The 12,936-nt window shown below is 45.6% G+C and overlaps 1 protein-coding gene across 2 annotated transcripts in view; it reads left to right on the plus strand.

Moving 5' to 3' along the window:
• Window positions 1–969: 969 nt before the first annotated feature.
• CYBRD1 (cytochrome b reductase 1) overlaps window positions 970–12,936 on the plus strand; it is a 29,473-nt gene continuing 17,506 nt past the window's right edge. For both annotated transcript variants that reach the window (XM_014846594.3, XM_014846595.3), the window contains exon 1: window positions 970–4,228. In XM_014846594.3, coding sequence (XP_014702080.1) covers window positions 4,036–4,228 — 193 coding nt within the window. In that variant the 5' untranslated portion in view covers window positions 970–4,035. The remainder of the gene's footprint in view (window positions 4,229–12,936) is intronic.

Genomic DNA, 12,936 nt, shown 5'->3' on the forward strand with positions numbered 1-12,936 from the left:
TCCCCACAGTGAGAGCTGGAGCTGATCTCTTCACCACTTCCCTCAGAGGAGAAACACCTCAGCAAAGAAGACATGGAGTTTTTTACCCCGAAGACAACACAGTCTAGCCTCAGATGAGGAAATTATATTCCTCCCATTAACATGAGTTTGACTGTGATCTTTTCAAAACTGCAACCCTCGCTTTATTTCACTAAGGAGCCTTTGATCACCGCCTGAGCTTGGCTTACATCGTGAATCATGGTGTCAGCTCTGAGTCCATCTGTCTTAGTCATCTGAGACAGCTTTGTGATCCCCAAATCTCTTGTCTAGTAGAAGGGAGGACAGGAAGATATGTGAGCTCATTCCTCCTGCTTGTGATTTTTTTCTTGCTTCATGTATTCCTCCTTTCATAACATGTCCTAAGAAGGCATAGACAATTAGGAGGGGCTAGGGAAACAGTAGTGTTAGGTGAGAGTATTTTCCCACTTGTCCCTGTCAGGAGCCTGCAGGAAGCAGCTGGTTTGCACAAAGGATTTAACTGAAGAGAGTTTAATAAAGGGACTATTTACAGAGGTGCAAACAGACTTAAGAGAACCCAACAAAGAATGGTGAAGACCCAGGACAAGCAAAAGCAGGCAGCCAGTACTACACCTGGGCCTGTAGAAGCAAGGGGGCGTGGTCTAACTGGACCCTGGGAGAGATGTAGCTGTGGGAGAGGGGCCACCCAAAAGTTGAAAGTCATAGTGGCAAAGGGGAACTCAACCACTGCAAAAAACATGGCCTGGCAAGGGGGCCTAGAGGGATAAATAGGTCGACCTCTCTTCCTTCCCTCTGATCTCTCTTTCTTCCTGCCCTCTGATCTCCTTCCAGCACTGCCATTGGCCAAAGTCAATTGGAAGCCAGCAGGCAAGGAGCCTGCCAGGACACAAGGGAAGGCAAAGAAGGGTGGAGAATGGAGGGGCAAACAGAGTAAGCAACACACAGTCAACATTTGAAAGTTTAAAAAATGATCCACTAATCCCACCAAGCAAACCACTATGTACAACTTATCATACTTTACAGTAGAATACTGGACCTCTGCACACACCAAAAGAAATGCACCGTTACCTCATGGAAGTTCAATGGATGGGTGGGTTTGGGTTTTCTTGCCCTACCACTTTACCCCCTTTCTTCTTACTCTGTATTTTATGTCTATGTCAGCGACAATAAAAATCTATGTCATTATGTACATGTTTCTAGAATCACAGGTTTTTTAGAAGGTTATCTTGTTGAATGTCCCACCCCTGTGCTCCCCCCACTCACATCAGGAACCCCTCAGATCGAGTTGCTGACAGGTTATCTAGTCTGAGTAAGTACTTTGGTGACAAATTGTCTACCATCTCCTATCATTGGACAAATCTATTAAGAAAATGTTAACACTAAGCCACAACAATATTTAGTGAAAATTTTCCTCTTCCAGGTGACAAATTTTATCCAAGTTAGGTCCTTAAAGGACAACTTAAAAGTTGAAATTTTCTCAGTTTAGCTTGTAACTTCGAGATGATTCCACACCATCCATACCATTTGGCCATGTTTTCTTTCTCTGGAGATATTTTGTTAAACAGGGTCTGGAATCCAGAGATTCTTATTTTCTGCTGCTGTGGAGCAAAATCAACTCAAGAGTGGAGTGAAGGTACTGAGTTAAGGGGATGAAGAAGTTAACTGGGGACAAAGACTAGATACTTTTAAGGAGAAGGACAGGCACACGATGACGTTGTTAAAGAATTACCAGCTAAAGTTCACAGAGGAAGAGAAACAGCACACAATTAAACAGGGAATATATGTAGCACTCAGGAACCAAAAAGTTCTGAAAAAATAGAACTAGAAGATTCAGTGCTAGTTTCTATTTATTCCTACGGATCTACTGTGTGTCCTGGGAGGCTGACCCATATGGACTGACTTCTGGCTTCTGATTAGGTGCAGCCGCTGTATCCCTGGGCAGGAAATTGGAGGGGAAGAGAGTAAGGCTGGAATATTCATCCCGCCTCCCATTCTTCCTCCCTGTGGGGTCCCTGCAGGCTGGCTGCTTCCTTCAACTCCAGACTATAGCGTAGCCCCAGTCAAACTGCCTTCTCTACACAGTTCTCTCCCTCTCTTTCTCTCCCTATCTCTAGATCCCAGCAACCATGTCCCCTTCAGGCATGGGCACTGAAAACCCTTGTGGTTTCACACACCCTGCCCACACTTTTGTAAATAGTCCTGCTCATTATTAAATTGCCCACTTGGAATGTGCCATCTGTTTCCCGCCAAGCCCTGACTGACACACTCCATCCCATTCTTCTCCCAACAAACACTTACTGAGTAACTACTATATGCCAAGCAAAAAATAAAATGATAAATTAGACAGTTAATACCCTCAAAGGGGCAGTTGGGGGAGTGGAGACAGCCACAGAAACAGATTATTACATTACATTTTGATAAGTGATGCAGAGAGGCACTGGATGGGGAGGTGGGTGGAGGTGTAAGATAGGGCCTTAGGCAGACTCAGAGGAGGTTTCTTGGTGGAGATGGGGTCAGGAAAATTTAGAGGCACGGACATGGGTAGGGAGTGGTCTAGAGCTGGGAGAGAAGTTTACAGCCACGGACATCAGGGCCAGTCAGGTTGTGGTAAAGGGGTAGAGTGGAGGACTAGTCTGGGCCAGACCACAGAAAGCCTTATACTGCCGGAAGGGGTCCTTCTTTCCCATTTGCTTACTCTCCCTCTTTTTCTCTGTCCACCAAGGGAAAAATAATGACACTGGTGAAGTCTAGAGCCTCTTACTCTTAACCCTTAATCCTGCCACTAATTCGTTGGCCTAAAACCTTGTCTTTTCCGTTGAAAATCACTCCTGTACACTTCCTGAATATTCTAAGGTCTTTCAAAATGGCAAGACAATATGGTAAATTAGTCCCTGGAGATGAGCTACAGGAGACAGAAGAGAATGTTCCCAATACATTCTAGAAGTCCGAATAGCCTAATAGCAATAGATAACACTGACACTTTTCTTGTCCAATGGAGAAAGAAGGGTGATGATAATGTTGGAAAGAGGGCAGGGTGTCAGCTTCACTTCATCAAGGCGGGGTTTTGGTCCAAATAGGTTTGGGCAGGTGGACACTTTTAAGATCGATTTTTTATTACACTACATAGGCAAGTCCAGGGTCCTCGAGGTGTCTGTCTTCCCTCTCCAAAGCACAAACTGCAAGTAGTTTCCTTGCAAGGTAAGTCCAAGCCCATGCCGCCCCGTAGGTTCCTTCCTGGGCATCAAAGACAGCCAATCTCGGGGCGCCTGGTGGGCAGTGCTTAAGTTTCTGCCCCCCGCTTTGGGGCCGGGGGTTTGCACGTTCAGATCCCAGGCTAAGACATATACCCCACTCATCAATCCATGCTGTGGCAGCCACCCACGTAGAAAATAGAGGAAGACTGGCACAAATGTTGGCTCAGGGACAATCTTCCTCAAGCAAAAAGAGGGAGATTGGCAACAGATTTTAGCTCAGGCCAATCTTCCTCACCAAAAAACAAACAAACAAAAAGAAGACAGCCAATTCTTCTAGGACCGGGGCTCAGGGGGCTTAGTTAATCAAAATCACACGCGACTCCACCCAGCAGACTCCTGTCTTCTGTTAACCGAGAGTGCACACCACTGCCTTACTCAGCCTCCCCACAATGAAGGAAGAGACATCGGAAGAGTTAAAAGAAAGTGGTAGGTTTGGAATCCTCGGAGCTCTCGCTCTGAACTAACTGGACCAGTTACTGGAACCCCCGGCAAGCTCAGATGCCGGGACGGGGGGCGGCTACTGCGCAGAGAGCGCTGGGCGGCCGCAAGATCCCAGGGGTGGGGCTGGTTTCTGAGCGAGGGCCAGCTGCCCACCCACCGAAGGCCGTACATCTCTGGCAGGCCGGCGAGAAAGCCCCTCCTCCCGGGCGGAGACTGCTTCAAGAAGTCGACGCCCGCGTCCGGCCGCGGGGCTGGTACCCAGAGGCCGCCGCCGCCTCCCTCAGTTCCTGTGGCTTGCCCAGGCGCGGAGTATGGGACTCTGATGGCCATGGACGGCTACAGGGGCTTCTTGGGGCTGCTGGTGTCGGCGCTGCTCGTCGGCTTCCTGTCCGTGATCTTCACCCTCGTCTGGGTCCTCCACTACCGGGAGGGGCTCGGCTGGGATGGGACCGCGCTGGAGTTTAACTGGCACCCGGTGCTTGTGGTCACTGGCTTCGTCTTCATCCAGGGCATAGGTACTGGGCGTCTCCTGGGAAGCGACGGGGAGGGAGGCGCGGGCTGGGGGTACTCGGCCGAGTCCCGACGGAGTGGGCCCGACGAGGGCGAGCGAGGGGGTGAGGGAGGAGCGCCGGGTGCGCGGGGGCCGGCGAGCCGGGTGCGGAGCGCGCCTGGGAGCCGAGTCGGCGGGGTGCGCGGCGGGAGGGAGGTGGGCGTGCTCCTGCCGGGCCCCGGGGCCGGGCAGAGTGGGACTTGGGCGGCCGCGGGCGATCGCGGGCGTGGCGGCGCTGGGGCGGGGCGCGCCGGGCCCGGGGGTCGCTGTGAGACGCATCCCGGGGGCGCTGGGCACGGCGGCGGCGAGGCGGGCGCCGGCTGCACCGGGTTAACTCTGCTGCGAGCGGCTGGGGCTCGCTCGAGGCGCCCCAGCGGCACCGGGAACGGGAACGAAGGGGAGGTGCCGGAGCCCACGAGCGCCCCCAAATCGTCCCCTGTGGCCCGAGCGCGCGCAGTCAGGGGGCGCGGAGCCGCTCTGGAGGCGAGGCCTTTCGCTGAACTTGCTTCAAGTTGGGAGAACTGCAGATCGGGAGAGCGAGGCAGCCGGGGACAGTGGAGGGGCGAGCATTTGCCTTTTCGTCGTCAGCCTGAGTCAAGGGGCCGGCCAGCCACTAGCCGGGGTGTCAGCATCTGGTTTCACTCCTCCCAGAGCGTTCGACTCAGCAAGCCCGAGAAGCTGCCAGGACTCAAAAGGGTGTTTCGCGGCCCTGCCTGGTCGTTGGTCCGTCTTGAGCCCAGCTTGTTTTTGCGGCTGTCGACCGGCGAAAGTTCCCTTTCGGGGCCTCCTGTGCGGCGCTGCCGGGAACTGGGGCCGGAAATGCCCGCAGGCGGCGCGCGGCGGGCCAGCTGCGGGCCTGCCTCCTCGGGGTGAGGCTGGCGCGCGCGGAGGGCTCAGGCCGTGGCGTTCTGTTTTGCTTTGAGCTATAATTGACATCTGACATTCTGTTAGTTTCAGGTGTATAACGTGATTCTATATATACAGCGAAATGATCACCACACTAAGTCTAGTTAACGTTTATTGCCTGGCGTAGTTACAATTTTTTCTTTCTCGTGATGAGAACTTTTAAGATCTACTCTCTCTTAGCAACTTTCAGATATATAACAATACAGTGTTATTAACTCTTGTCACCATGCTGTACATTACTTCTCAAGGACTCATTTGTTTTATAGCTGGAAGTTCGTACCTTTTGACCCCCTTCACCCATTTCACTTGCTCACCCGCCTCTGGCAACCCGCAATCCATGGCAGTTTCTATTGTCCTTGCATAGCGCGGCTCACGAAGTCCTGACAGTTTCCTTGGCTGCTGTTTGGCTGAAGGAACCTCTAGCTCGTGGTGAAAGCGCCATTTATTTGTAAGCACTTTCCAAAAAGTGAAGTCAAGGCCTTGGCAGAGAAAGTCTTTAGAAAAAGAAAGTAGTGGACTGGGGTCATGTCGCAGAAAATAATCGAGAGGAGAGGAAAGGGTTCAGAAGGAGGTGCCCACCGGCTGAAACGTCTAGCCTTGCCTCTGAACAGCCTGCCTTGTCTCCATCAATAGTTAACTCTCCACAAACAAGCGAACAAAAAAGCGCCGACCTCATTCCTAAAGAAAAGATTTTTGTTTCCACTTAAAACTTGTGCTGCAGCCTTCGGCAGGTGTAGCCGGCTTTCTCCCACTCCGGGATGTAGTGGGAGATATTGGTAAAGCCCAGCCCTGGTTCCGAGGCGTCCTAGTATGAGAATTGGCACCGGCATGTGAGTACCGCTGGCCAGCTAAGTTATTTCGTTGCATAAGTCCCAGTTATTTCGCCACTACACTAAAATGAGAAAAACATAGTCAAGTTCCAAAGTCGCTGACATCAGAAGCACTCTTTCCTTCCTGGTGGAGCCCTGATGTTTGGCCCCAGCTGTCAACACCTTCTGTTTGCTCAAAGTAGTAGGAACAGTCTCTTCATCTCTTCCAACCAATTCTTCAGAGCAGCTCCTAATACCAAGAAACTTTCCGGAGGTTCTGGAATATCTTCTCCTCATATTTGAGGGTAAGAGAAACTTCCTGACTTACCAAGAAGGAGACAAAGTCAAAAAACAATAGCTAACATTTGTTGAGTGCTTTCTGTGTGCCCACTAAGGGCATTATTTCACAGGTTTATAAGAGTAAACAGAGGCACTGAGCAGTTAAGTAACTTACCCATGGGAGTAGTATAAGTGTTTTCAGTGGCCTTATTTTCAGGGTTCATTTCTCTGCTTGTATGGCCATATGCTTATTTTCTGCAAAGCATTCTTTTAAGGGGAGCAAAAAGCTTCATCTAAAATACACTTTGAAGCTCTTCATTCATGTCGATTACAGTTTTCCTAAAAGAATTTCTAATTTTTATAAACTTTGGAATTTTCTTAATCTGTTTATACTCACTTTTGGGCAAAAATGTGTAAATGGATATTTTGACAATTTTCATGTGCTGCTTTTATGCAAACCTTGTTTTCTTTAAGCTTAGTTACTGTATTTGTATTAGTTTTGGAATATTTGTCCTGTCAACGTTACCTATCCTGTTTACTATTTGGATTCCAGATTTGCAAAGCGCTTTAATCACATAATACATTTAACTGACGTGAACATAAACTTTTTCATACATATAGGCACATGCATAGTACTCCTGAGTTCTTAGAAATCTTGGCCCACCTGCACCCCCTCACATCCAGCAGTAGGAGGGCTCCAGTAGAAACACTAGGAGTAGATGGCTGACTTTATAGGGCAGGAGGGAAATGCATGTGTTACAGACCAGCCATGTTATAACAGGCTTTTTTACTGTGTGTAATTGCTTCAGGTAGGAAATTTTTAGGCCATGCTATTTCAGATCTCTAATAATGAATATGATATGATTGAGTTCTGTGATACACAAATATTTAGAGATGAGGAAGGGAAGGCTGAAGTACAGTTATTACTCTAAGCATAAAATGCTTTACAAATGCAATATACAAACAGTAAACAATATTTGAAACTGTGTGAGGACAAGTATGAGTTCTTTGAAACACCTTTAAGAAATAAGCTCTGAAGAAAGCAAGGCTAACGTAGAAGTTACAAAATAAATCTGTGTCTGAGTGTGCACATGCACATACACCCACTCAAGTATATTTTGGAAAATACATGTATTCTGAAATAAAGTGTAACAGACTATAGGATATCTGAAAATAAAATAATGTTTTAAACTAGTAGGAAATCTAGAGAACATGAATGAGGAAAAGTTTCAAAGAGAACTTTAGAAAAGGCTTTGCGCTTCTCTAAAAGGAATGTTTCCCATGAAATAAGTATACTACCAGGAAATCAGAGAAACGAGCCTTGAAAAGAAGGCCGCAGAAAAGAATGAATCAAATAAATGCTCTCAAAGTGGCAGTTGACCTTTTAAAAGGTTCAGTAAGGTGGAATGTGTTCTTTAGTAAAAAGTAAAAGGTAGAAAATTCAAGTGTATAAATTTAGCAAAAAGAAGTCTCAGCAATTCTATACTCCTTACTTTTCCACAGGTAAGACTCTTTTTACTCGATAAACTGAAGGAAGAGAAATCGAATAGTCTAATGATCTCCAGTTGGTTTTGTGAGAGACTATAAGTACATTTAAGTAACATTTAAAAGACTAACAAAAAGAAATTCAGTAGTTCTTAAAAGGCAGTTGGAATATCCCATTAATGTATCTAACAGTGACCAAATTCCGAGACCACTTAAATGTCTTTGAAAGGGCTCCCGGGTAAAACCTGGCAAAGAAGAGCCCAAAATACCTGCTCCAGAACCAGTCTTAGGGACACCATTGGTAATCAAACCTATCAGTCTTAGGGAAATGAGGGTTTTTATGTAGCATAAAGAGAGGATTTAAGACAACCCCAAACACATTTTTCGTTGCAAATAAATGCGTGCAGGTCTCTTTATAACGTAACTAGTAAAAATGTTTTAAATGTGATTATTTTCCTCACTGTTGTGTCCCCAGCAAGTAGAGTAACACCTAGAACTGGCACATGGTAGGCCAATAAATAGTTGTTGAATAAATGAATGGTTATTTCTGTACTACCATTTAATTGTTAGTAACAAAATGCAATTTTACAACCACTCATTTGAGTTGATCATAGTAACATCTAAAGTAAAAGTGCCGTCCCTTCCCCTAGGTGATTATCCTGTTTAGCCAGTTGGGAAGCACTGGTTTAGTAAACCTCAGGGGAGAATGGGCATCATATTACATTGGAAATGTGTCTTTATTCTAAGGCCTCAAACTCATTACAGTGTTACTGCCTAAATACTATCTGTGCCTCCTCTTGCCTACCTATGGACATCCCTTCATCAATTCTCCCTTTTTCCTTTCTCATCATTAAGTTTCTCCCCCATTGGATTATTTCCAACATGTTATAATTTCTATCATGTCAACAATAACCAAACTCTAGACCTCATAAGCTACTGCCTCAATTCTCTGCTTGCTTTGCCACAGAACTTTTCAAAATTTTTGCCAATACCTGCAGTCTCCAATTCCTCTCCTGTTCTCTCTTGAACCCACTCTAATCAGGTTTTCTCTCACTGCTCCACCAAAATTGTTCTTAACATAGTAGCCAATGGCCTCCACATTGCTAATTCCAGTGGTTAGTTCTCAGTCCTCATCTAGCTTGACCAGGAGGCAGCATTTGGCATAACTAACCCCTTACTCATCCTTGAGACACTTTCTTCACTTGCCTTCCAAGACACCCAACGCTCTTGGCTCTTTTCTCACTGGCTATTCCTTTCAATGCCCTTTGCTGGTTCCTCTTCATTTCCCTGGGCACTTAAGATTAGAGTGCCCGAGGCTTAGTTTTCTGACCACTTCTCCTTTCTTGATACACTCATTCCCTTGGTGACCTCATCCAGTCTTATGGCTTTAAACACCGTCAATTCACGGAACCCCCCTTGTATTTATATCTTCAGCCCGGACCTTCCCCGAACTCTGGACCCCAATATCCATCGATCTACTCAAATTCTTACTTAGATGTTAAATAGACCTGTCCAGATCTCAACTCTTGATCTTCCTCATATCCCTAAAACCACCTTTCCCATAGGCTTCCCCATCTTAGTAAATGGCAACTTCATCCTTCTATGTGTTCTTGACAAAACTATATAGTCATCCTTGATTCCTCTTTTTCTTCCATACTTCTCATTCTGTCCATCAGAAAATTGTGTAGACTCCAAATTTAAAATACAGTATTATCCAAATTCTGACCACTATTTTAATTATTTGTTTACTCTGTGTTCTCCTACTAAAATGTAAGCTCCCAAAAGGGAGAGACATTTTCTTTTTCTTCATTGCTTCATCCGTGATGTGTAAAACGTCACCTAACATGTAATAGACATTCAATAAATACTTACTAAATTCATGAAAGCTCAGCCAATCCTTTAAACCAGGAGTCATACCTACAAGGACAGGATATAAAGTAAATAGGTGAAGTGGATTGGGTGTATAGCACAAACCGGGGTGTCATCCTAGGTTCAACTAACCATTCAGACACACAAGACTACCAAGACCACAGTGGGCACCAGTCTACTCAGAAGGATGGAGGATGGGAACTAGCACGTGCTGACAGGGCAGCATTAGGTACTTCTCAGCAGGCGTCCTTGTAGCAACAGTACATGTAGCTATCCACATAGTCCTCCATAAACTATCCTCGCCCAGGGGACAGCTCAGGCACTGGGAGACGAGAGATCTACATTTGAGGGATCAGGGCTTAAGGTCTCATGCCCCACAGGAACCAACATCTCTTTTTTTTTTTTCAAGGATTGGCACCTGGGCTAACAACCGTTGCCAATCTTTTTTTTTTTTTTCTGCTTTATCTCCCCAAACTCCCCCTGTACACAGTTGTATATCTTAGTTGCACGTCCTTCTAGTTGTGGGATGTGGGACGGCGCCTCAATGTGGCCTGACGAGCGGTGCCATGTCCGCGCCCGGGATCCGAACCCTGGGCCACCGCAGTGGAGCGCGCGAACTTAACCACTCGGCCACGGAGCAGGCCCCCCAACATCTCTTGTAATACTCTATAGGCCTGGTTTCCAGTGCCTCTGCAAGGGATACATAGTGGCTGAATAGTGGCCCCCCAAAAGATATGTCCAAATCTTGTTTCATGGACCTGTGACTGTGACCTGAGCATCTTTGCAGATGTAGTTGGGTAATGGATTTCAAGATGAGATCATCCTGGATTTAGGGTTGGCCCTAAATCCAATGACTGTTGTTCTTATAAGAGAAAAGAGAAGGAGCTTTGAGACACAGATGCACAGAAGGGAAGGCCGTGTGAAGATGGAGGCCGAGACTGGAGTGATGTGTCTACAAGCCAAGGAACACCAAGAATTGCTGGCAGCCACCAGAAGCTAGGAGACAGGTGTGGAATGGATTCTCCCTGAGGGCCTCCGGAAGGAGGCAACCCCACCAACACTGTGATTTTGGACTTCTGGCCCCCAGAACTGTGAGAGAATACCTTTCTGTTGTTTTAAGCTACTCAGTTTTTGGTAATTTGTTATGGTAGTCCTAAGAAACTAATACAGGATATAGCAGTTACCATTGCACTATGGGAAGCCCAAAGTATGGCATTCTTATCAAGTATTTATAGATTTTTCATTGTTCCTCCCAGTCTAGACACAGTTTGCCAATCAGGGGTTGTTTTTATTATAAGCAATGTCACCTAATAACATTGATGACAAACCACTTTATCTGTTTAGTAGTACAGTTAACCGAAGGTCGGATCCTCGGGCAGCGGGATGTAGGTACATGCCGCGTTTGAGGGGTGGGAACTGTAGGGAACTGGGCAGTGCCTACTCCTGGCAAAATAGGAAGCCTCTACTTAGCTCCAGCGGGTTGTGGCTGTATGGGGATGCCAGCCCAAGGTGGCCAGAGCTTCCCATTTTCCAGGAGAATCCAAGATTTTTAAAAACTGGTTCGAGCTAAAGTAAATAAGCCACAAAACCAAAACAAAACCCCCAAATCATTGTGCTGATTAAATAAAACACATCTGTGGACCAAATCCAGTCCATACCTGCCAGTTTACAAGTGACTTCTGCTAGGGTTTTCTGTCTTGACTTTGTGTGACTTTAAAGTTTTCCGTTAAAAAATTGAACAATCTTCCCTTTTCAGAAAGAGAGACCAGAAATCTTTGTTATAACTTTTTTTCTTCCTACAGAAACTTTCTTAAAAGATCAAGACAGGCTTTGAAATGACTGTACAGACTTCGGCTGTACATTTCTTAGTTCATTCGTTTATTCATTCATTCATTCTATTCCTTCATATATTATCCTATTTATTTAATTAGCATGCGTTTATTAAGTGCTTAACTGTGTTCCAGACACTGTGTAAAACAAATGAGTAAGATGTAGCCTCATCTACAAGCTGTTCAGATTTGAGTTCGTTAGAGCTGAGTTATGGTTTTCTTTTAGAAAACCTGTGCCTTAAATGTTTCCAGGTGGCTGGGATGTGAAGTTCAGCTCCTTATCTTAGAGCTCAAATGTCTGACCAGGGTGAGACAACCAGGTGATATCAGAACCAGTACTATTTCTAAGCTGTCATACACTGATATGCAGCACAAAAAAATATAGCTGATGTTTCCAACAACTCACAATTTCTGGGGGCCGGCCCGGTGGCGCAGCGGTTAAGTGCACAAGTTCCACTTCTCAGCGGTCCGGGGTTCACCAGTTTGGATCCCGGTTGCGGACACGGCACCGCTTGGCAAGCCATTCTGTGATAGGCATCCCACGTATAAAGTAGAGGAAGATGGGCACGGATGTTAGCTCAGGGCCAGTCTTCCTCAGCAAAAAGAGGAGGATTGGCAGTAGTTAGCTCAGGGCTAATCTTCCTCAAAAAAAAAAAAAATTCTGGATGTTTGTAAATGTTTAGCCAGTTAATTGAATTTTTCTCTTTTCATACACTATTTGGTACCAAATCTGCCTTTGTGAGGATTTCAATCACTTCAAAGAGATGCTTCTAGTACCAAGATGCTAAAACAAATCTTCCAAATCATCTGAATCACTTCCTTCATTTTGATTCTCCAAAGGTTTTCATTGTCCTTGTGTTCATGCTATGAGACAGTTTGAATGCACGGGCATGTTTCAAAGCTCAGATGCTCTGTGATAGCCACTGCAGGGATCTTTTCAAGAAGTTTATTTAAAGAGACTTCTCTGCTTTCACATTTAAACTTGAAGTCCTTTGGATAGAGGCTGGTAAACTCTTGTGTGCACAGGGAAATGAGTTGTTAAAGCTTGATAATCCTTCTCTGAACATTCAACCAAGGAAGGCAAAATAATACTTTATTCAAAGAGTTAAGAAAAGTGTAATGGGCACACCATATTTAAGTAAAATTTATAAGTGTTTTAAAGTTCCAGTGTACTTCAAACTCAATAACTTACTCTTATTTTATTTTGGGGTTCACTTAAAGCTTACCTAAAACTGTTGAGTGGGTCCAAGTGCAGAATGCTTTTTACGTATTTGAAAGGACTGTTTGGTCTTATATGAAGTAACACTTGGGTCAGCAGTACAAATTGTCTTGAGTTTTTGATTTGTACATTTTAAAAGAGGATCGCTCATTTGCTAGGGAACACTGAATGAATTACTGGGCTGTATTAAGATTTATTTATTCAACACATACTGAATTCCTACTATGTGCCAGGCTCGGTGCTAAATGTGGATGTTAGGGTAAACAAGATAAACGTG

The sequence above is a fragment of the Equus asinus genome, chromosome 4 (assembly GCF_041296235.1).
Source record: "Equus asinus isolate D_3611 breed Donkey chromosome 4, EquAss-T2T_v2, whole genome shotgun sequence".
Classification (NCBI taxonomy): Eukaryota; Metazoa; Chordata; class Mammalia; order Perissodactyla; family Equidae; genus Equus; species Equus asinus.